The sequence below is a fragment of the Coturnix japonica genome, chromosome 3 (genome assembly GCF_001577835.2).
Source record: "Coturnix japonica isolate 7356 chromosome 3, Coturnix japonica 2.1, whole genome shotgun sequence".
NCBI lineage: Eukaryota > Metazoa > Chordata > Aves > Galliformes > Phasianidae > Coturnix > Coturnix japonica.
Genome location: NC_029518.1, coordinates 34,252,452 through 34,278,645, shown reverse-complemented (window position 1 = coordinate 34,278,645; position 26,194 = coordinate 34,252,452). Strand labels below are relative to the sequence as shown.

The 26,194-nt window shown below is 39.7% G+C and overlaps 1 protein-coding gene across 6 annotated transcripts in view; it reads right to left on the bottom strand.

Moving 5' to 3' along the window:
• ARID4B (AT-rich interaction domain 4B) overlaps positions 1-26,194 on the bottom strand; it is a 79,530-nt gene that overhangs the window by 50,184 nt on the left and 3,152 nt on the right. For 3 of the 6 annotated variants that reach the window (XM_015857838.1, XM_032443319.1, XM_032443318.1), the window contains exons 1-2: positions 3,305-3,349; positions 2,184-2,294 (exon numbers count right to left, since the gene is read on the bottom strand). In XM_015857838.1, the coding sequence (XP_015713324.1) occupies positions 2,184-2,294; positions 3,305-3,334 (141 nt within the window). In that variant the 5' untranslated portion in view covers positions 3,335-3,349. Of the gene's footprint in view, positions 1-2,183; positions 2,295-3,304; positions 3,350-26,194 lie in introns of those variants that run through there. The other 3 variants (XM_032443315.1, XM_032443316.1, XM_032443317.1) reach the window with 1 other exon arrangement.

The following is a 26,194-nucleotide window of genomic DNA, read 5'->3' as shown; positions in this document are numbered from 1 at the left end:
TTGCAGGTTTGTCTTTAAACAGTGCATTGGGGCTCTGCCTCTTTTTCAGAGGATTTTAATTCCAGCTGTTTTCAGCTCTTCGGACCTTAAGACATGTTCAAAAAACCCAAAACCTGGGTATTAACAGAAATCAGATTTGATCATCAAGCCAACCTGTTTAAAATCAGTGGGCGAAAATGACAGTGCTAGTTGCATTTTAGAAGACACTGTTAAAATAAACAGGATTAAACATCCCTAAGAGAAGCTATAACTGATGAAGAGGAAGTGGACTGCCACTAACATTTAAGTCTTGCTCTTCAGTCAAATTTATATTGCCTTCAACACCTTCCACAAGTCCAGGCAACTCTTAAGTTTTACTTCTTTCCATGGCAATTTTTGTGATGCTGATATGTTGTTTAAAGTAAAATTCTGTACTATGTACGGAAGTTGCCAAAGACTGCTAACCTATGAAGCATGGCACCCACTGATATTGAAATGATAAACACTCTGCAATTGAGTTACATTAAATAAATTTATTAAATTATTATTAAAACAATTATGTTAATGATGGAAAAGTTATTATGGAGGTAATTCCTTAGTATCTTCTAGGAAGTGGAATTTGCAGAGGAAAGCAGTTAAAAGGAGAAGCAATTAAGTGTATTTTACTTGCCTGAAGATGATGCAAATCTACACTGAAAAAAAAGATGTTGCCACTCTCCTTTCCCAGAGCAACTAGTTACAAAACCTAAATGAAAGCTTCCAACTAAAATCTCTGTCATGAATACAGATAAATACAGGCTTTGCTGGCAAGTAGGAGAACTCCTAATGCAAAGGAGAATAGGGCATAAAATGTCTTGGTGCCAAAAGAAAGTCTGTTAGGTAACTGGAAAATAAACGCAGCAGGTAAACTACCAAAATTCCAGACAAATGACACCACTTCATAATAAAAATTCTGTTTAGAGCCAACACTGGAGGAAAACTGCAAGTGCCAGAAACAGAAAAATCAAGGGATCACTGCTAAATTCAGGGGCAATCCATACCTGATGGAGAAAATCAGTGTGAAGAGATACTGCTACTGAACTCACAAACAAAACACATTATCAAGAAACACCCTACAAAGGAGTAACAGTACCAGGGCTTAACTGCTCTGTGTTACACAGTAACAGTGAAGACTTTTTCTCCTGCACAGCTGTTCCATTTCAACCTCTTTCTAACAACAATGCAGTGACCAGGCTACAAGTAAAGTCATACAAAAATGTTTCTCAACGGACAACACTAAAGTGCAAGTGAACATTTAAGAAGGTGGGCTAAAAATCCTCCTGAGCTGGTAGTAGTTAATACTTCACTGATGTAGGCACAACACAATTCCTGTCCTTAAATACTGATGCCTTACAGCCTAAATACCAGTACTTAATAGCTTAAGCTTAATGGTGCTGTAAAACATAAACCAGCTGATGCCTTTAATAGTTACGACTTTTTAAAGATGTCAGATTTAAGACCAGCATCTTCTCATTACAGTTAACATTAATCATCATATGTGACGATATCCTCCCCATCAGGGCTTTTAGAAACAGTCTGTTCTGTCCCCTATACTTGCCATAAGCAAAATCAACCAAGCATTGCACAGCAGTTTATGATGGAAACACTTCTGTATGGGATTACTTCCACCCACAGTACATTTTTCACTTCTTTTCCAAGTAGGTAAGAAAAATACTGTTACTATAAATATATTTTCTTCTACGTAAGTGCTCTTGATCCTTGTCCAATTATATTTCCATGTAAGATTAAGGTCACCTGCTCCCACATTAGAAGCTTTTAGGGCAACACTTGCAGCAGAAATATAAGGCCTTTCTACACCAAGACTTACTACGTAACAAAGATAAGCCCAAACACTGTTCTTCATGACATTATCCCACACATACACTTACTTGCCATTGCAATAAGTTACTTCAGGTCAGCCTATGGCACTGAAGGCCACAGATAGTGGAGGCAGACGGATGACAAAGCAGTGAAAGAAACAAGATGTATTCAGCTGTGTGGGGAAGAGTGTAGGAAGAACCCCTCCTACCCCCAACAACAACAAGCTTATTGTTATTGTAATAACTGCATTGCCAAACTCCAAGGGAAGAAGCATTTTGAACACAGATTACTTCCCCTTTAGCCCTTCCCCCCAAAATAAACACGTTTACAGGAAAATCAAATACCTTGACTTTGACAAGTCTTTTTGCTGTCTTGATCTTGGCTTCACAGAAGGCTCCTCTATACTTTGCACTCACATCAGTGCCCACTGTAAGATAGGGAGGCTCATCGATGGCCTGAAACAGAAAAAAAAGAACTGGTTTTTAATTGCTGGCCGCTGACAATAGAGCTATCATTGTTTCACTAGCTTTTGTGGACAGAATATTTATAATACAGCCCTAAAACCTGACAGTATAAATATATCATAGCACTAGAAACAATGCTCATGCAATGGCTACCATAAATGTGATCATCTGATACCACAGTTGTCTGCAATATGTCACCACATAAGCTCCAACCTCTGCACCACCTGAGGATGCAGTAAGTAGATGACCAAATTCAATGCCAACTGAGTGCTTCAACTTCTCCCATAATTGTCTCAAAATTTGATACAGCTCACAAACACACTGGTGTTAGTTTTATTTCCCATAAATACTAATGAAAAAACAAACCTGAATTAAGTAGAAAAATCTCTGAAAAGACTTGGCCTCTTTTACTTTTGAATGAAGTAAATCATATCGAATGATACTTGACAAGAGTGTCCCGGGAGGCAGAGTAGTGCAGGAGAACAAAGATAGGATGAACACACAGCAAAGGGCGAGGGCCCAGACGAAAGAAGAGGCCCTCTAACAAGTAATAGGAGGAATAGGGAACACCCAAACAGAAAGCAAGATAGGAGGGAAGCAAATGTTTTGGGGAGTAGGGGAAGGATAAGGGTCTGAACAACATGCAGAGGCTCTGCTCCTTCAAAGGAGGGCCATATCCTCTCCTACAACCTCACCTTTCATCTGGAAAAATGAGGTTCTGGATCCATGAACTACCTCTCAATCATTATGTAGAAACTAAGTTAGAAGAAAGAAGGCAGGGGAGACCAGCAACAGCAGTGAGCTACTTGCCTCCATGCAGCCCCAAATAACAACAGGGAAAAGAGATCTAAGCCCACATTATATTTGTGCATTTCAAGGGACACAACTTACAAGAAGCAACTCTGGCACATCCAAGGTATCTGCAGAATACTGGGAAACAAAACTTAAAACTGAGAGTCACAAGATGTTGCAGTGCTAACTACACATTAATTATCTTTTACCTTGACTGTTCTTTCAAGTCTAACGCTCATTTTCAGGTAGCAGAGTATGTTCCAGACAGAACAGCAGCAAACTTCTCAATCTCTGCTTGCAAAGATAATCAGAAACCTAACTGCTCTAATGAATCTCCCTCAACCTCTGCACCACAGTACTATAACTATAAACATCTATCCATTCCTACTACAAATTTAGCAACAATAAAATTCTACTGAGATTAAGCAGCGTAAGGATTCTGAAATTCATTCCTTTCTTGCTTCTGTAAAAGTGCTAATGTACCTGCCCTTCGAGGCAGGCTGCAATGCTTTGCTGTAACTTTGCTTGGAAAAATGCTGAAAGAGGAACTTGGACAGCAATAAACTTAACTTTGCTGAGTGCTCACAGTAGATCAAGTGTGTGTTCCCCATAACATAAATCTGAATGGGGAAAATAGCCACAGGTTCTCTTGCTAAGTAAAGAATGCCCTAGGAAGGGAGCTTTCTCCTGTTCTCCTTCACTTTTAAGCATAGAAACTCCTCAACACTACAGTGTTGCTAAGCGCTTCATGTTGGTTGATCTCCCAAGGGTCAGAAGGAAGCACAAAGTATTATTTTTAAATAGACAGATCTAATCTGGGTCTGCATGGATACACTTCGCTTGAGTCCTCCTACCTGTCCTCCTACCTGTCCTCCTACCTGTAAGCACTGTGTCAGTACCTGTCTACGCTTCCCTATACAGACAGTCAAATGATCCCAAGGATGGATCTAACATTAGGTTCAGGTTATAGAAAATAAGGAATGGTTATTCTTCACTACTACTGAAACTTAATTAAAAAAGCAGAAACAAGACAGTCACTCCTGAACCTTAATTAAAAGGCAGAAGCGAGACAATCTGAAGCTCTGGCCTTGGTTAGGAAGCTTGTAATAGAAGAAGAAACAACTCCACAGCCATCAGCATACTTTAAAATAGGATTTCAAATTCCTTTTATAATGAGATTATTCAATAACAGTATTGATTAATTTGTTATTACTCTGGCTTATTTTGAAACGCTTCTCTAAAAAGAATATTCATTTGAAGAATGAACATCTGGAAGAAATTATCTCTATTTCTATCACTGAAGTTCATTTAAATCCCTGGCCTAAAACTCCCAAAGTTACTTTTAAAAACAGTTAGCCCCTTCCGTGGGATTCATAGGTATTTACAAGTGTAAGTTTGTAGGCTAAAACAACTAGAGAGATGGGATGCATCAGAGAACGCAAACAAGGAATGCAAACAGCAGCAATCAAAGTCTGGCATTCATTTCATGTAATTCCTGATGGCAGCGTTGTTATTTTCACCATCTCTAAATGAGTCACCTGTTCTCAAACAGGTTTTAGTCAATTCCACCAAAATTAGACAGAGATTAAAAATAAGTATACAGTTATTTTTACTTTTCTGTTATTCCTTCTCCTTGTGCTTACGTCACTTAATAGATATCCTTACACTCACACTGAATGCATCTTTGCCCATTTAATTTTGACGTGCTTTGGCATGATTTGCTTTTATTCTTTCTTTGCTTTTTCATTATGTTAAAATGCAGCTGAAATCTGAGAACACGGCTCACTCATCTTGGAGCACACTGAGATTCTCTCTGCAAGCACTGCAACCACCTCTGAGGGGAAGGGGGAGACAGCACTGGGAGCTGTAAAGCACAAAGTTCTAAGCTTCTTAGAAGTACCAAAGCCTTCATTTTGAGACAATTGCTGGTCTCACTACAGTACCGGTCCAGGACCTTTGGGATAGAATTACTGAATGAAAAAGGTTGGAAAAGACTGCTAAGATCTTCTAGTCCAACCATCCATCTATGACCAGTACTGTCCACTAGACCATATCCCCAAGTCCTACACCTACCCTTCCCTTGAACACCTACAGGGGTGGTGACTCCACCACCTCATCACTCTTTCTGGGAAGAGATTCTTTATAATATTCAACCTGACATGCAGTCTCTACCTTCATTTTGTTGTCAAGCAGTCTCACCTGAGTTTCCTTCTACATCCAGCATCAACTCCTGCGTTTTGTAAGCTATAGATAAGAACTGCCTTCTCAGCAGCTTACGATAGAAACCATCAATAACATTTTGCTAAGAGGGAAACCCAAGAATTAACCCCCCCTCCCCCTCCAAGGCATGCTCCCTCCCTCCCTCCGCGTTCGCACGTCTCTACATCATCTCGGAACGCCATTGAGCTGGGGCAGGATGAAGCATAGGCGCGCTCACTTCCACGCCCAGCAGCGCAGGGTCCCGCCGCCAGCCACTAAGGGGGCGCCCTGCCCCGCTCCGAGCCCGCAGGTGCGGCGCGGTACGGCGGAGGCGGGCGGGCCCGGCGGCCCTCAGCGCGGCGCCGAGAGGAGGAGCCGCGCCGCCGAGCTGCCAGAAGTTTCCGCTCGGCCGAGCCAGCGCCCGGGCCGCGGCAGATTATGCGGGGATTGCCGCGAGACTAAATTCGGCCCCGTAAGGAGATTGCCTGGCAAAGCCGCAGGCGGGGCCGGCCGCGCCTGCAGGGCCCCGGGGCACGGCGACGGGCCGCGCGGTCTGTGCACGCAGTACCCGGAGGGGGGATGCAGCTGCCCGCACCACACCGCACCATCAGCGCTGCCTCCGGAACGTTTCACGATGAACAGTTGAAAATTAGAATTGTAGATGGCAGTATCATGTTTTTACGTACCTTTGAAGGCTGCTAAAGAGGTCGGCTTTCCATGTTTTTCTAGCCATTTTCCAGCTACGTGGGATGAAATGATCCGCACGCCTCCCCTTTCAGCTGTGCTGCTATATTCAACTCCTTTGTGAAGCCCGTCGTGCCGCGCCGCAGCCGCTGAAGCTGCTTTACATTGTCCTCTGGCCCTAAGTGCTTCTAATGCAGCGTGTGAATACATTACTCCGTCTCCTAATCTGTATTCCTCTGCACCACACACAGGATGTTCCAAGTAAACCACATGAAAATAAGATTAAGTATTCATTCAATCTAGAAACACGGCAGACATGCTTAGTAGGAAAGCCTGCAGGACTGCTTTCAGATCCTCATGCAAAGAACAAACTGAGCCTGTACCTTCCCTTTGTCTCTCACATGAACAAGGTTTGCAAAGCCGAGACTGCTACCTCCCATTAACCATTCAAAGCTCAGGGTACGTCCACAGCTCGGAGAACTCTTGAGTCAAGACAGTAGTGAGATGGAAGCACCCAGTCTGCAAGCAGAACCCTCGCAGCTTTTACTGTTCCAATTAGAATCTTCCTCAGTCCCACAGATTGGCTTTAAAGACAGCCAAGCAGCCATATACCACCACTGCAGGGAACATTTAGCCAGGCCCTTCTGCCTGTCTTCTCATGGACAGCACAAGCTGCACCTGGTTCAGAACTTCAGCTCCCATGCTGTAGTGCAGCATTAACACCCACCCTAAAGCCATTCAAGGGAGGTTCTGAACATCTGTGGACAATAATGGCTTGAAAACATTCAGATGTTAAAAGAGCACCGATTTAGGGGAGGAACAGGGTAAATCCAACATCTCCTAGACAAGCTCTAAAGAACTACTTTAATGAAAACCGGAGAGGGAGAGAGATCTACAAAGAAACCATTAAAACACTTTCACCCCAATTGCTAAGATACTTAACTTCAATAAAGATTATTACTAAGATTATTAACTTCAACGTTTGCAGACTGCCTGAAGTTCCACCCGGTAGCAGAGCTCTGCCCACACACTGCAGAATCAGTCTCTTAATAAACAAAATTACTCAGTGCAATTACGGATGTAACTTCTCACTTACAGCTCAACCTGTTGTGGTTTAGGAGGATACACAACTTCACGGCAAGAGCAGACACACAGGAATAACCTATTATTTAGGAGCAGTGCTTAATTCTTAAGCCAAATAACCCATCCTCTGCCTCCCAGAAATGAGGGCACTGCAACAGGAAGCAAGATTAATTTTTCTGTACATTCACAAAGTGCAGCACAGAAAGGCATACACTGATGGTTTCTCATATGGAAAGACTATTCCACGAAAGCATAATTTCAAGCAAATTTACCTCTGACTGCCAATCAGAACCAGGCTCCATTGCTTTGATGCCATTGTACGGATCACAGAAAGGCCAAAGCTACTAATTAAGAAGTTTATGAAGAAGCATTGTTCAGTGCTCTCAATGTTCAGCTCGCTAATCCAAATTAAACTGGGAACATCCTGATCAAACTGAACACCTGCAAATCCAAGGGGAGGAAAGGAGGCTTTTTGTAGCGAAAATCAGTTCCAGTTTCCATTGGAAAATGGTCAGGAAGCTTCACGTAATACCTCACCAGTTGCAAACATACCATAATTGTGGCATAAGGTTTTTTTCATGCTTTTATTGAAGTTGGAAACTAACAGAAGCTAGCGGCCAGATGTCTGAAGTCATAAACCAACTTCTGACAGTTTTTAGAGTTCTTTACAGGTGTAAAGGGGATATTTGCTTTATTTGCAATTCTCCAGCTACATTAGCTCCATGGCTGGCTTATTCCGAGTTCTGAAAGGCTTCAAAAGGCACAAAAGCTGATATTCCTCTCCAACTAAAAATGGGCCATCTGGCAAAGATTTACAGGTTCTATGATCATGAAGGACCTAGTGACCCACAACAAGAGGTTCAATCCAGTAACAACAGGCAATACTCCCTTTCTACCCAATGTATCTGTTTCAAATGCAAAATGGGTTTTTATTATTGTTGCTTATTCGTGTAAAGCTGGATTTCTATCAAACTAGTAATTCCATCGCTTTGGTCTCTTTGATTATGGAGTGGGGTCTTAAAACTATGATAAGTTGCTAGATATCTGAACGCATTTAAGTAAATATGTATGTATCCATGATACATTTGTTAAAATAATCTAATAAGGTTGTCCTTGTTATCTGCCTTGTATCTGAATATTAAGTTGGATCTCTCCTGAGAGAAGCATTTTTAAACTAAGATTCAAAAGCTTCAGATAAAGCTTCACAGCACTGTTTAAATTTACCAGGTCTGGACAACTTGCCTCACTTTTAAAAGCATGCCATAAATCTATCTGGAAATGCTGCTCAGTGTGGAAAACTAAGTATGTTTCAAAGGATTGTAAAGAAGAGAAGCTAATGATGCGTTCATGTTCCAAATTGACTGGAGCAAAGACCTGATGGTTTCAAAAGAAACAGTGCAGACTCAGAGCAAAATAATGAAGGGACTAGTATAGGACTACATGAAAGCTGAAATGTCCAGCTTTCAAAGCAAACAATAAAGTTACTTCTTTGCCAACCTATTTCCAGTCAAAGATAACATAATTATTTTATTTTTCATAAGTAGTCCTTAAAAATTCAGTGCAAAACCATAAAGAACGGTAAAATCTCTAAGTGTGAAAGGAGCTGATTGTATTGCACAGCACACCCGTTCAAAATAAGATGAAAACACAGACACTTGGTTATGGAAAAAAAAAAAGATGACAATGTTTTCAGTTAAAAACAGGAACATTGAAACTGATATCAGAAATAAGAATGGTAAATAGGAATAAAAAAATCAGATCCTCATGTTGTGTGTGTTGGGGAGGTTGGAGGAAGAAGCATTCCATTGTAACTGTACTATATTAAGCTTCTGTTTATTATCATCTACTTCTAAAATATTTTCTGTAGTCTAAACCTTCAGGAACAAATTCATAACAAACTGAAAAATGGAGCCTTAAGACGACCATAAACCACAACTTCCTTTTCTTCAAGCAAAAGAAAACTTCTCGCCTCGGCTTATTTACACACTTACAGCAACTCTTCTGTCCAAATCACTGGGAAGAAAAAGTGTGGGGAATTACTTTTATTCATAACTTAGAACAGAAAGACAAAGTTGAAGGGACAGCATACACTGCTAATGCAAAAAACACCAGCAGAAGGAGATTTCTAGAGCACCGATCCAAGTGAATGCACTAACTACAGCCACCATTTCCTTAGTTTTATACTGTTTAAGGATGTTTTGATAAAATTATATTATGAAATCTGCTTTAAGATGCTACACTGTATAGTCCACATGAAAATACAGCTGGTACAAATCATGGCTGATGCTGATCTGTAAATCAGTACACAGTTTGGGTTTTTTACATATCACATTTAAAGAAAAACAACAGTCACAGAATAACACATTGTTGACTTACTCAGCTGAAGATTCACATTGCATTTTTATTGTGGTGTTGCCATTATTGCTAACTCTGAGAATGACAAACAAGCACCAGAAGCGGTGTCAAAGCTACATGCAACTGTCAGCTAACACAAAAAAGGTCCTAATATGAACAAGTGAAGATTCAGCAATTCTTTCTTACTGATTAGAAAGCAATCCTAAAGACAGGTTATCTGGCAAATTATAGATCCACCCATCAAAGCCTAACATTCACAAACTAAGAATGTGTAGACAGCCAGCACACTTTGGTTACTCTGACAAGCCGTGTTCATAGCAGATGGCCTTTTTATACTACCGTGCTTCCAGTAGCTGCTCGCGTGCAGTTGTGTATACAGCAACACCAGGAATTTTAGAGTGAAAATCTGTATCTCCTGCCTATCACGCTGCATCAGCTGCTGCCCAATCGTTTCATGTAAACTTTCTGGTCAGGGACAGGTCATTCAAGGAGAAACTATGAAAATCAGTTTAGAAAATATCTACAGTGAGACCAAAATAACTTAATCTAACCAATTTATTGAAGACTAAGTTCAGATGGATGAGATCCTTGGCAACACCAAACAAACTTAATTACACATAAAAGGTTATAAAGGCCATTCCTCAAGGCAGGATAATTTTAACTGTATTATTCATAACAGATGCCTGTCAAATCTATTCTTAAACTCAAGGGTGAATACACCATACTCTCTGTAGGCAATATATTCCAGTGATTATACAGTTTTCTGTACCATCTCATCTAAATTTCCTTGGCTGCTGTTATTTGTCTTATCGATACTGCATACAGAGAGCAGTGTGCTTTTACTTTCTCTGCAGCTTCCACATTTCAAAAGATGCCATTCCTTAGAGTAATCCCATCTCTCAAAACAAAACAGCAAGTTACTGTGAACATTTTAATTACAGCCCTTATTTCTTAGGCACTTCATATCACTAATTGCTTTCCTCTGGAATCTGTTCAAATTATCTCACATCTTTCCTGAAGTTCAGTGCCCAAAATCAGACACAACCTAACTGCTAGCAAAATAAGCTAACAGACCCTTTCACCCTTTACAAGTGGTTTTTTACTTTGTAGAGAGAGATTCGCCATTTTGGCAAGCTTATGGTATTGCCTCACATTCCATTTATTTTTGGCTACTTTATTCCCCAGAACTGCCCCCGAGAGGAGGAGGAAATAGGATGCAGCACATTCCAGTTGCAATAGCAGCAAACTGCTAATGTGGCACATACCATGCCATGAAACTCTAGCAAGTGTGCTGGCTGTTGATGGCTCCCCAGCTCAGCCTGTTGGCTGTCTTCAATCTCAGACACCAAGACTTAGATTAAAAGGTAGCCAGCACGAAGTTCTGAACCCTCCACCCCAGGGACTTCGCCTCATTGAATACAGCACCTAGTTTGTGGCTCCACTGGACTGAGGTTACAGCAGAACATGGGCATCACCACCCCAAAGGCAGTGAAGTGTCCACAGAAGCTCCACATACTTGCAGACAGGTTTTGTGCTATACACCTAACAGATGTCTGCCTAATGGATCCATGTACCTGCGCAGCCCTCTTTCTGCCCAGCAGCCAAGCACCTAGTGCATGTTCATAGGGCAGAAGAGACTTCTGCAGTGCCCCAGCTTCTTCAGAGCACCACAAACACCCACAGTTCAGCCAGCTGCAGCCCCACATGGTTCAGCCTATAGTGCCTCTCCTCTCTCATCACACAGCAAAGAAGCAATGCTGGAAGGTTCCTTCATTTTGCCATCTAAGAGGTTACAAAATCCCATGACTCCAGGATGAACAAAGCTTTTGGGTTTACAAAAGGAAGCTAATATTTTTTTGCAACTAGGTACTTGAAGGGATCACAAGGGATGAAAAAAATATTCCACATCTTCAAGGCTTTAAATCAACAGACTTAGTAGAAATACATGTTCAAGGACCGAGCAAGTAAAGCTCAAAGTAGTAATTCAAACAGACACTGTGGTTATTGACACTCAAATTCTGACTCATCAAAACACTCTGATAACCAAAATATCGCAGTAAAGGCAGCTACTGAACAGGAGGAGCCTCTGAAGAGTTAGCAGCGCTTTTAAAGATTGTATAATTTACATTTTGTACTAAAAGGCCAATCAAAACTATCAGGAAAATCCATTCCATCCTTCTGCAGCAGAAGAAATGCCAGCTTTACCACTTCTGATATGTGCTGATGTGTGTCAAAACTCATCCTGCCACCCCCAGGCACTTGTGTGATGTCTCAGACAGACAGGAAGCACACACACAGTTTTGTCTGTTTAGAGCTCCGCTTAATTATCATAATACTAATTTTAAAAATACACTGTACACAACTCTGCTGAGCAACAATCTGTTCGCTTCTTCACTTTCAACAACCAAACTGTTGCAGCCAGTCCCCCACTTCCTCTCAACAAATTATCTAGGCCAAAGCCGGCTGCCTGGTCCCCATATTCACTGCTCTGAAATCCCGCAATCTTGGGGCTAATACAGCTGTGGTTGCTTAGTCTCAAAGGCATCCCATTATCATGGGTTAGAATTTCAGAATGCATTTTTCTTAGTACTTACAAAAAAAATAATAAATAAACAACATACCTTGTACTTAGTACAGATTCTTATTAGGTTTCTGAAATTGTAACAGTCATAATGCCTTACCTTTTAAAAGCATAGAATAGGCCCTTTAGTTAAACTCATGAGAGAAGAAAAATAGGCGTTATTAAAGAAAATGTAATCTGTGATTTTAAAGCAAAAAAATGACTAACATAGGGAGCTTTTGGTACACTTGCAACCCAAATATGCAACTACCTATGTAAGTAGCTAAATATTCATTTGTCTCATGTAGACATGTATGAGCTGACAAAGTAAAACAACAAATAGTGAAGCAATACAACAGGTCTAAACATTAGAGAAGCAATGGGAAACTTCTGAAAGTGTAAGTTTCAAGACCTAACTGGCACAACAGTGTAGGGCTTCTTTATTTTAGAAATCTGATGCAGCAGAATTGTTGTGAAAGCAAGTTGCATTCCTTTTCTTCTCTGCTCCTGGTAACATCAGGACATACTTCTGGTCATAACACAATATCAGAAAAGCAGATAGGTTAAAAGAGTTAAGCCAATTCAGTCCTTTATTCTTAAAGCCAGGTACGCTGTGATGGACTCTACAATTTCTAACCTAGTTGAGGAGAAGTAAAAACAAAAAATAGAAGATGTAACAATTGAAAAACAAAATGTTTTTAAGCCAGAGTTTCTGACAGGTGTTACCTGCTGCCAATTGTAGTTTGTTCCCTGTTCAGGTAGAAAACCTGAGGGGGTGGAGGATTACAAGCTCACACAAACCCTTAGTGAAGGCCTGCTGCTTCATGTCTCATCTGAGAGTTGCATTAACACCTTGGGAGTGTAAAAAGGGGAAGGCCTTGATGCTCCCAAACTCACAGGCATGCGGATGAGGCCATTCGTTTTCCATCCTCCCTTCTGCATCAGCTCCTTTAATCAAAGACTACAGTGAATTTTCCAGTTGCATCTTCCAGTGCAAGTTAGAGATCTGGGCATCCAACAACCAGTTTCCAGACCAACATCGCCACTAAACTCCACAAGTGGCTTTCAGTTGAAAGCGCTTCAGTGCTAAAGTACACACAAGGTCAAATGTAAGTTTGTATTCAAAGTCTAATCTACTTGGACAGCATTCAAAATAACAGTTTACGTTAAGTTTTATATCCATTGCTCACTATTTGCAAACAAAGCAGGCATTAGCTTTTCCAGGGAAACTTCTTTTTTCAGATGAGAAATATTGATTCAACTGAGCGGGCTGGGGGAACAGACTGAGTTGTTGATTCTGCTGTTGTTTTAGCAGGGAAGTGGCAAAGCACTGTTATTGTTGTATTACAGAAGCAAATACATCCATTTTATTACCTTGTTTTGTAAAATAATGAGCCCAGAATAAACCAAGAATTGATTTCAAAAGGAACTTCAGAAGTTTCAGGATTTCTCACTAAATAGTAACTCAACTTTATCCGTTAACAAATAGAACCAGTCCTGTCAAAAATAACACTGTCTCAACTGACATTTCGGATGTATCAAGTTTAATGAGCGCACTACAGAACTACCAAGGTGATGATCAGCATTGAGACAATCTTTAGAAGGCAATCCAGGAGTCGTGCTCTACAGAAGAGCAATAAAACTCTCCAGAGTCTGGGTAAGCATCAGGACAAGTCACTGCCTGGCACAGGGAAGGACAGAGCTCCATTCCACTGAGTTTCAACAGGAATGACAGACACACAAGTGCACTGGATCCAGAAAGCTTTGGTTTCAGATTACTTCCATTAACAGTCAAAGAAATCAAAACTATGAGAAAACATTCTTTCAAGTATGTCCTGAGTTCTGTATGTTTTTACCCTGGGCAACCCCTTAACACCCAGTGACACAGCATGTGCACACAGAAACATACCACAGCTCCAGGAATATGGCTCCCAGACCTCCTCCCACACAAGCACAGAGACCGTGGCCAACACTGCTACTACAGTAAATAAATAAAGCAACCAACCAACTAAAGGGAGACTACACTACAAGTCATTGAGTCAGTTACACTTCCTGCACCTGGTTTCTTCTGCAGGGTTCAGTGGAGATATATCTAAGTTCCCATTTCAGACTAATATTAGATCAAAAGCACACAGCACAAAGATATCTTACCTACAGGAAGAAGTTATTCTTACCACAAACTTGATTTTCGCTTTCCTCTTCTTTTTCCTCTAAACAGGTGATTTACATCTCAGATCAAGTACATGGCTCCGATTCAGTAAGACCCATCAAACAGATGCCACAGGGCCTGAAGATGCACTTGAGAACACTCACAGCAGTCCCTGCTTCACTTTCTTCTCATTAGCTCTATAGAACCGTCCTCAAATTTCCTCATTCACTTCAGTCAATCTAGCACACACAGACCAACAGACTCCCTTTCGAGCTCAGTGCCAGCAATAACTTAAGATTTTAGTTCGCAAACCAGCCAAACTCAAGTATTTTTCATTTGTTTTGGGTTTTGGAAGATCTTTGAATTCAACTAAACACAAACTAATCCCTGGGCTTTTCCTTAAGTTTCAGTGTAACTGAATCCTTTTTCAGAACATTTTGGCAGATCTTCACTTCTGATCTGCACTGGCCTTGTATTCTAGTCAATAACCTGCTACACTTCAGTCTCCAGAGGAAAAAGTTACTCAAGAGCTAACGAAGTACATCTCATTTGGATAAAACAACTACTACGCTGAGAGTGCAATATTTTGGCTTTAAAATACTTAGCCCTTCTATTTGGCTTTCCTAGAATTCCCTTTGCTGCAGATGGGCATTTTTAAGCCACTAACGCAACTGAAAAAACCTGAAATAAAATTCAAAGGCAAATTAGCAAGCAAGAACCTTTAAAAGAAATACAGTTAATGGCTGATATTCTATATATTAAAACATATACCCACATGTGGGGAGGTATATAAATAGATACCACCTTGACCACTATTACTTTTGCAGTGTAAGCTTTGGCATGTGGATATTAAAAGCACTATTCATTATAGGCATATCTGTATGGTATGGTTTGTGAGCTCAGACAGCAATCCTTCTTCCTCAACTCAAAGTGAAGGCTTCAGCAGCCTGTTTCCCCAAAAGACATTTCTTTTTATATCCTGTTAGCACATAGAATCCTCAGTTGTGTCAGAGGCAGGACTTTAGAGATGAAGCAAGCAACAAAATTGAGTCTTCTTGCCTCCTTCCAGCCAGGGGGAAAACATTCACACTGTTAGACAACTGCATGCCTATGGCATATTCCTGCTGTCCAAACAAGTGCAGCCTCACTATTTCTGTCCTAGGTCCAGCACATTATCATAAGACTTTCAATTTCACAAATGCTTTTACAGTAGAAAGACCTCCACAAAACACAAGAGCTCACAACGTTACATAAGCTACATAAGAGTCTTCCTTCAGTATTTTAATTACTGATTCCAGGTATTTGGTGATTTACATTCTTGATTTATATCTTAGTGACTTCTGCAGACCATTCTTTCCTATGATTTTTCTCCTTTTACATTAAAAAAATAATAAAATTATCTCCAAGCTTCCCATGAAGAGGATTATTTTTCTAAGAAATGAGTATTTCATTTAAAATCACATTAGCTAGGATACAACTGGTACACATTAACTACACACATAGAAAACAGCAGCAGTACCTTAAGCTGGGTACTTACATTAAGGGACGATACCCATCTTTTTATGATTTCTGGAGTACACCCTAGAACTGCCTGTAAGCCCTGCTACAAAACAGAGAAGTATCTGTATCTAGAAGGGAAGATATTACATCTTTCAAAACAGCTGAATAATTCCTCAGCTGCTTCTCCCAGCAAAAATGAGGGGGAAAGAAATGTAAGGTACCTACCACCTCATACATAGAATGGGCAGAAATAAACGTAAGTAATTCCAGCTACAAAAGGACAATTGCATTAGACAAAGTTCAAAATATCTTCAACATACAGCGCTCAACTTCACTTTCAAGTTTTAAGAGCTATAGGCTCCTAAATAACAAACAGACCTAGCTATATCTTCAACTTCACAGATTACTAGTACAGAACTTCATCAGAACACCAAGCACCTGCAGACAACTGGTTGGAAACCACTGCTTTAAGACATTCAGAAGACAGCTTTTGCAACTGGGTACAAGCAAAGCTGAAGACAAGTGAAATACGAGCATGACTACACATATGTGCTCTATTCTAAAGTGCCCAAGTAGCACTGACACAGATTCAAACCCAGTTCAGCCTGCTGCTACTTAACAACAGTTGGGCAGGCTCCCAGTCAAGAAGAGTAGAGAGTAGATGAGTTAAGAGCGTAGCTGTATAACCACATAACCAACTGCCAGAGCCTGGAAGAATAAAGAAATAATTTTATTTCCTCTTAAGTCCACTAATGCCTTTTGAAAACCAGCATCTCTTGGGCCACCGTTGACATACCTGCAACTTGGCAGAATATATATATGTGTTAAGTAAGCTGGACACTGGAAGTAGCTTAGCTGGGACAGCACAGAAGTTTGTTAAGTACTTAACAACAACCTCTTAAAAATTGTGAAAATTACAACCCATGCTATGAGAAAAAAAGAATAATCTCCTACAGATTAACTTATCCAAATGAATCAAATTTCAAACTTTGCTTCCATGTGAGTCTAAGGAAAGAATCAAGACCATCTCAAAATACAACTTTTTTCATGCCTCCCTCAGTCCAGTTTCCTACAAAGATGCTGTGCTCCTTAATTGGGTTATCAGTGTTTCACTTCATCGGGATTACACCCCAATGATCTGCTTCTTATCTGGCATGTTCTTTGAGCACAGATCTCAACACAGTCAATTTAAACAGCCAAGAGAAAAACATTTCTCCCCAGACCTCAATAATGCTTACTTCTACCATTGGTCAGTTGTGTGACCTCTATGATGAAACAAGAGCTACCCACAGTGACTTACACACAGCACTAACACTTCCTACAACCCTTTAAATACACCGCTTATATGGGGATTAGAAACTATTTCTGTATCCACATCCGTTTCAGAGTGAATTAAGCTGCCTTCAAATCTCAAAAAAACGTTCCAAATAAGCTGAATTCATCTCACGCATATTTCACCTCATGAATGATACTGGAGTTCAATGAACACAAATACTGACTTAAACATTTCAGAGGCCACAGCTCTGGCCAATATCAGTACTGCTGGTGTCTCAAGTGTTGTCACCCTCACAAAGGAAATTAGCACACATTGACAGGGAAATTCAGAACATAGAAGAGCCAGCCATAATTTCAAATCCAGCTACCAAGCTCTGTGACAAGGCTTCTGGAAGTAGACATCCACACAAGTCGTCTGCATAACCTGCTTCACCTGTACCAATAGAAACAAGATCCATGCCTTCCTTCATTAAACATACGTAACTCAGCACAACTTTACAGGGGTAAAAAGAAAATATAACTGAAATACTAAGTCTGTAGTTTTTATTTTTTGGCCCTTCTCCCTCATAGGAAACCTTAGAGTTATTTACTGTTTCCAAACTTGTAGGAACACAACTCACAACTTGCAGGAATCTAATAAGAATAAGCACATGTATAAACTCTTCACACATCTCAATACACTTTCTGAAAACAGTACTGACAAAGCAGACTTGCTTTACTGGTAACAAGGATATTATCAGCAAAACAAAAGTTGCTTGTTTCTCTTTTTATATCTCTCCACAACAGTATTTGTCTTCCAGACAGAGGAAGTTCTCCATCTAAATGTAAAGAGCTCAATATTCAAACTCCAGGCTTGTGAAAGGAGATTTGAGGTTTCAAAAAGAAGCTAAATATAACCAACACAGCAATATCCAAATCAAGGATGCAAGCCTTTCCTGTTTTACTAACTTCTACTATTTGAAAACCCATCCAAGAATTCTACATCAGTAAAATACCTGTAGAGAAATAAGAATATGTACATTAAAAGTAACATAGATACTAAAAAAAGAAAAATAATTAACCACTTGAAGGCAAGTCTAAAAAGAAAATCATCAAGTAGCGCATACTTTTGAATAGCTTTAACATATTTTAGACATCAGCATGCTGCACAGAAAATGAGAATTCCACCTTAGCACTGAATGAACAGTTCATACAGCTAGTATTAAGCTCTATTACCTTCTAAAAGTCAACATGTTGAAGGACCTAAAGCACAGGTTTCATACCTTTTATCTAATTTAGCTACCCAGAATGCTTCAGTTTCTTTGGCTACCCATTGCTGCACCTGTTTCCAAACCATCTTCAGCTGGCTTAGCCCATGACTAATGCCAGCCATTTCCAGAGAGCAGCTATTTAAGGAAAGATCCTTGCTGTGATTCCACAAAACTCTTCAACGTACTAAGGAGTAAACAGTAATATTTTTGAACTTGCATAGACAGTATAATATTATATGCACCACTTTCAGACACACTGAAGCTATTCTGCAAAGCCCAGTTATTTATTAAAAGTCTTTAAGCCTCTTATACTAAAACCTTCATTTTCCTTTTTAGCCTCTTTTCAAACAGTAACACTTAAGATTACTGAAGTGACAGAGGGGAAAAAAAAACTCTACCCAAATACACTGTATCTCAGCACTTTTATTGTTACTACCCACCCAAACCTCCCCGGCCTCAGAAGTTCAACAGAAGGCCTCCCAGAAGGCCTCCCCCTGCTGCCCGGGAGAATGCAGAATTCTCACAGCACCGATACACACACATCCCTCAAGTCAGTACATTATGATGTCAGCAGTGTACGTCAATTAAATTATTAGTAGCTATTTTAATAATTGTTTTCCAAGCAGCTGATGTTCTCATTTGTGAGCTTGGCTGGAATGCTCCTTCAGCGGTTGAGAAAGCTGCATGAAGAGAAACTGCCAGACAAGAAAAGAGGTTGCAGTTCCTTTGAGACAAAGTTTTCTTGTGAACACAGGGTGTTTATGGACAGCATTCAGCTACTGAAGTGTATTTTTTGTTTATTTGCAACTTGAATTTTGAGCAAGCATCATAAGAATTATGCAATTACAGCAGTAACACAGCAAATCTCTGGAACATTATCTGGAGATGTGTGGAGCTGAGTCTTATGGCTCACTGCTTTCTCCATTTTTGATGTTTCTATCATGATAACAGAAGCCTGTTTGCTTCTGTAGAACTCCAACTAAGTAAATACAGTACACACATCTAGAGCAACTTGATCAGACCATCTCAAGTATCGTGATCTACTTTTATTCCACACCATAGATGCTATTCTTGAAGTTTATTGTCAGACCATAATTAAGATTTTATTACACCATTTCAAATATTCAGTTAAGAGCTGTTGTGCAGCAGGGTATTCCAGGCAAAAAAGAGTAGAATTATCTTATATTTTAATGCAAAGTGTTGTATGTGTACCTACTTTACTGAACTGAACTCAGCAATACCAAACAAATATATATATTTGTACACATTGATATGTACATAACATTTATTCCCTATCCCAAACCAACCTTCCTATCATCTAAGCCCAACCCACCATCACCGAAGTTGATACCTAGATGCTACTAATGCCATGTACAATGCCAATGGGAAAAAACAGTGTGTCATGTGGGGATACACACATTTCACGTCTATTGATACACTATTATTATGTTCTCATCAGAAGATATTTTTTTTTCTCTCTAGGTAGAATGTAACTAAACCAGTTCAGTTTACTTACCCCTACAAATCTGAATCACCCTATGCCAGTAAGTGTATGTATGCAAGTATATAATCAGTATTCCCCAAGAAAAGTCAGTGTATTAAATAATTAAGAGGTGAATACAGTGAAGTATGTCCATATATTCTGACTACCATGAGGCCAAGTAAACTGAAATAAGAATATCAGTTCAGCAGCCAAAGGGCTATCAACAAAAAAAGAATAAATTACCAAAACCAGACATTCAGTAATCCATACTAATACTTCACAGAACCTGACGTTACATTATTCCAGGGAACACAGTTAAAACACCAACTCCAGCTGGAAAATCTGTTTCAAAATGGATCAAGAATAGATTATTTTTACCTTCCAGCCCATGTATATAACACCGTCCGTCACCAGGCAACAACATCCTCTGTACTACTCGATATTTAGGAATGTAAAAGGCATACTATTAGTAATCTGTAAGTAAAGGAACAAATCTAAACTTAAATGTCTCCTAACGTGTCCAACATCACAGGAAGATAAGCATGAACACTTGACAAGACAGAAACATCACACAGCTACCCCCAAGTCACATCCTGCAGGTAATTGCATGTGCATTGAAAAAGTTCTGCAACACCACCTCAGAATGAGTCTGCAGACACAAAATGGAAATGAATTGAAGTGGAATGACTTTCTCCATTTTTGTCTCTGTTCTAGGCTGCAACATATCAGTACACACCGTACTCTACATTTTAAACTTACAATGCATTCCTACTTACGCTGAAGTACTTTGCTATTTTCCTCAATCCAGGCTTAGCATGACGACCTTCCAGTGAAATTAAAGTAGAAATGTATAAAGTTATTGCCATGTCTTCAGAACTGCTTTTGAATGTATGGAAGCAAAAAGATGAAGTACCTAATTTTTTCCCCTAAGTTCAGATATTGTATTTGAGCTAACACTGGTTTAATGCTACATCATCTATTTCTCAATGAGCGGCGCAGCAAAAGAAATTCCAAAGTGAAAACACCTATTCTATCAGAAACCCCTGAATTCTGAAATACTGGTATAACAACTATTGATATCTAAAATATCTCAAGCCTTCATTATTTCTCATTAAAAAAAAAAACTTAAGTAGTAGTAACCTACATGTCACAGCATTAACAGAAAGATTAAGCTAATGTTCTTCCACTGACACACATGCAAGATATTGCAAGGTCTATCTTTTACCATTATAACTTAATTTAAAGCACTCTTTGTGAACTCAGAGGACCATATTCTATGTATATCTTTAGGAAAACAGAAATTGGACTATTTTAAATATATAAATAAGAAATTCGGTGGTACCAGTCTCCTACTGTGAAAATGGCTGGAAATCTAAAGGAAAAAAAAAAATCACCGCAGTGGATCAGGTCACCCTGCCACATACTGAAACTTGCTTTTTTCTTTTTTCAGATCAGAGAATATGAAAAATCAACAAAATTCTTCCTTATTACATTATTTATCACCAGCTGAAGACTTCTAGCAAATATATTTGGATCTGAATTTTGCTCAAGCCAAATTCCTCTTCCTTGCTCCTAGAAGGACCAGTGTAAATAATGAATAATAATGTGAGGAGGGTGAGTAAGAGGGAAAAGGGGATGGATCCCAGACAAAAGCTCAGTAAAAACTTCAGTTCTTCAAAGGGAAGATATGAAATTTATCACTGAAATTTTCATATCAAGTATATAGTAATAAGCAGAAGGTGTCACATACCTTACTCCTATCATTTCCAGCTGGCGTAATTCCTGCCACTGAGCCTCCATTAATCTACCCACAAGTATATGGGCCTTTTCTTCATATACTGAGAATCAAAAGTATGACTTCTATTCCCTTATCAAAAGGAAAGTGATATAATTCCTCCTCGGGTTATTGTTTCTGACTGCCTTGATTAGGAATAAGGATAGCACATTCTTCAGTTCACTGGCAAAAGTACCTATTGGCAGAATGCTTTAACATAAATGTTAGTTCCCTGAAGACTGTCGCCTTTACGGGATAAGAATTTTCTATTTATAAATACAAAAATACATTTATAAATTCAGAATATGATATACCAACTCATCCTCTAGATTGGAGGGAAAAAAGGAAGCCTGGAGCCATTATTATTATTGATAACTTTTCCAAACACTGAGTAAGAACTTTTAAGTGGGGAAAAGAGGGAAATAAGGCTTAAGTTGGAGTACCCATAAAAATACTTATAAGGCTTTCTTCTTCTGCGTCTAATACTTGCTCTCCATCTTCTGAACTAGAAATTAGCATTCATGTCAGAATTCAGCTTTCTACATTACCTTCCAAGAACATTACCTATTTCATTCAGTCTTTTAACACCTTCTAAAAGACATGAACTTCAAGCCTATAGAAAAGAGCAGCGTTCTAGCTAGCAAGCAAGCCTAGAAAAAAACTATGGAAATTTCACATCCAGGTAACTTACAGGATATTGACCTTCATGACTAGAACTGCTAAGTTTACAGAGGGGTGAAACAGAAGCTATGTTCACGAGAAGTTTAAACCACTTTGTATCAGTTTGGGTTCTTTCCTCTCCTTCCACTATCTGTCCAAATGCTGGGGTCACGGATCTGCTGTAACTGAACAGCATATGTCAGATGATTGTTGAGTTAACATTAATATTCAAGTCCCGCTTGGACACCTACCTGCGTGACCTGGTGTAGGGAACCTGCTTTGGCAGGGGGGTTGGACTCGATGATCTCTAGAGGTCCCTTCCAACCCCTACAATTCTGTGATTCTGTAATTTCATTCTGGTTCAGTCTACCTAAGGACCATAAAAATGAATCACCAAGAAATCACCAAAGACACCAAATCCCTTAATTTGGGAATGCCCGAAGGTCTTTTCTTCAGCACACTGAATATACTCTCTTCACAGTGCACAGCATACACTACCTCAAGGCGAGCAATGGGAGCAAACACTAACTTTGGATAAACTAGACATTGGCACCCCTACAGTAAGGCAAATACCTCCTCACAGTTGGGCACTTCAACATTTTGCTTAGCTTGCAAAAAAAGCCTTCACAGTTCTCCCCCACAAAGTCAGGGGAATGTATAATAGAGCTCCATAAGCAATCACAGTTAACATATACTAATTCAGGATAGTGCTGGCACACAGTGGTCACACATAACGCAGGCTGATCACATCAGCCCTAGTTTTCCACAGGTAACTCAGCGACACCCTCCACCACCCTGCTTTAACAATCTCACAGCTGTCTTTCCAGAGCTTGCCTACAAACATTTCTTGCTAAACAGGTCATGACTGCTTTATGCGCTGGCTTCCAAGCTGGAGAAATAAAAAAAAAAAAAAAAAAAGAGAGAGAGAGAGAGGGAGAAACACACAATAGCTCTTTATTGCATTTCTTCCCTGCTTCAAACTATTGTTTGGAAGGAAAATACACATCTTGTTAAGGACAGAATATCAAAGCGGCCTGCTGTCTTTTCCATACTTGAAAAATCCTCTCATGTGCTCGCCCCACATTAACCAATTAAAAAGTTACGGCTTTCCATCAAAATCTTTTAAAACAATTATTTTAACACTTTTTAATCACTAACATTTACTTTATGCATAGGACTAAACAAGTTTCCTTACCTCCCTGGAGGCATTTTGAAATCTTCTAAGCAGTCTTTGAGGAGCAGTTCATGATCCGTGCTCATTCAGATTTGTACAGTTCCAGCATTGCTGAAAGACCTCCCATCTTAGTAGCTAGAGCTGCAGAGAACATCCTATGGCAATTCTCAGTAGGTTAACTACTGTCAAGTACAGAGCTGATACATAAGCTAGTAAGTGAATGACTCTGCATGGTGTTAGGGTTCTAACTAAACTTAAACTCAGATTCTTCCCATAAAATCTATTTCTTACACTTTTAACATTTTACATGACAAGTGAAACATTTGGACTAAGTGTTTGACGGTGCTTTTAAAGCTCCAAACATGAAAAAGATTGCATTTGTTTTGAAAGACATCTCAACTACAATGAAGCATTTCTTTAGAAATACACACACAGCACACTGCTGCACGAGATGCATGCAACACTTGCAGCTTAAGATTACAAAGAGCATTGAGTAACCACCCCAAAATGTCTGAGAGAACATACGCACATCCATTACTCCGGCTGCTAACATTTTTCTTTGTCAGTATCCTGATACAACCATTTGGCTGCTATGAGACTCTTGATCCAAAAATCCTTCATCGAGTTTCTAGATAATCATCCAAGCAAATCAACCTTTCCAGTTGTCATAGTTTGTTGCCACTTCGGTCTTCTCCGTCTAGCAGCCTTTTTTTCCACCAGGTGGTCTCATTAACTTTGGACTCCTTATCAACACATCCAGCTACAGAACAGACACACACTAAACACACACATTTGAATTCCAGACTTCGAGGATATTTACCCACTGTAAAATATACTAAGACTGGCATTTCTAAAGTGCAAATATCCAATTTCAAAATAGCTTAGTTTATTCCAACATGACTTGTAATTACTTGGTGCAAGCGGTGTTTGCTTTCCTTTCTACATAATTATGCAAGCATGAGGAAGTCAATAACTGCCTCTGATCACTTGTTCAAACTGGAACATCAGGACAGAATTTAAGATCGGTTTTCACAGCTCTAAAACAAATGACGGGGAAAACTACGTCTTAAGACTTACCTGTTTGAATACCTCCAGCACAAACAAAACTACCTCAAGGTAGTCCTCTGCTACAAGTGTCCTTTTCTGCTGCAGTTCAATTAGTTAACCAGAAAGTGAAAGGTCACTACATTCCATGACTAGTTTCAAGCCTACGCAGGAGCAATAGGACTTTCAGCTGACTTGTGCGTGAAGTTGGAAATTGGAGACTGAAAAATTTACTAGATACTTCACTTTTGTCCTCTGCCGTTCTGGCAGGGAACAAGAGCAGCAGACTGACTGCCTGGCTCAAAGGGAAAGTGATTACAGCATCAGTGTGCACTAACCATCTCTGCACAGAGCTAGAGAGGTCACTAGGAATACTAGTGAAACCAAAATGTAAATGAAGGATGAATTAAAAACAAAACACGCCACAAACCAAATGCATTGCTTCCTTCACCTGTCAGTGTAACAGCCTTGAGCAAGCACTCACAAACACCTAGAGCCACCAGGTAATTTTTTATCTACAATAACTAAATATTTCAGACTTCACAAACTGAAAAACTTGAATGTGCAAATAGCATAGAAAACATTTAAGCCATCATCCCAGATCGCTTAATTCATAGTGGATTACTCTCGCTTCTGGGACAGTTACTATTTTTATCACCGGGCAGCAGTGAACTCTTAACTACTGTAGGTACATCACCTTCATTCATGTATTTAAATCTCAAGCAAATATCATAGTAGATATTAAAAATCTCAGGAGCATTTACAATAGCTCTTAGTACAAGCCAACAGTGAAGCTGTTTCTTTAAAGACAGAGACTCTGCTTATCTTAAATGTACTCCTTGACTTCAGAAAAGAAAATAAAACGAGCTGGAATCATGTTTTTATATGCATTTTGCAATCTACTTATTAGGTCGTAATTGAGTGGCATACAATTAGCTTTTAAATAACCAAACCTTCTGCAATGATTCCACAAGCTTCTACAGCATACTTCGTGCTTCAGATGACATTATGCAGAAAGTACATAAGTTTATCAAGAAAAAAAAACTTCACTATAAAATACAAATCATCATAATCATCATCCTAACCATGATGTAAAGAACTACACTGTGTGCAATTATGCCAAGATCTGTATGTTTCCATTTAAGATACACTTTGAGATATTTTAAGACTGCCTTCAAATGTTCTTTGCAGTCCACGGCAGGACTACTTAATAGGATAAAGTTACTAATTTATACAAGGGACCTTATCTACTTGGATTAAGTTGGGTTACCGTGGGGAGAACAATTATGCCAGAGGTTTTGGAGGTGGTAATGGCTTAGCGGGCAGCAGCACCCCTCCGCTGTGTCAGAGGGTTCTGAAACAAGAGCAGGAGTGACTTACAGCTTCCCATCAATATGACTTGGCACTCTTCCTAAACATACCCACTGTGCTTTACAAAGCACAATAAACATTCTATCTATACTATGTAGATTAGAAAAATGACTCTGTAGAGCTAAATGAGTTGTTCAAGTTCACCCAAAGAGACAAAGATACAGACTCAGAGCACAGTCCTAGTGCTTCACGTGCAGGAACACAAAACCTCCGCACCTGAAAGAATGACCTCAGCAGGAATCAAACAGTGGTGCAGACTAGTCTGCGGCAGCGTGCAGTCAGCAGCCTCAAACTACAGCTGGGCCTTAAAGCATTGCATTCTCTCTATGCTGAAGTGTCCTTGAAGCATACACTGCCAATACCTTAAAAGATGAATGCACGCAAAAACAGCCATTTAAACAAACAGTATCTGTACTGCTGTAGTACTGGTGTAGTACGGTCAATGTTACTTTGTGGTGACACCATCAGAAAGCCAGTAGCTTTCCTAAGGCTCTCTTAACACTTCTTATTAGACTCACTTATACCCTTGCAAGCTTAG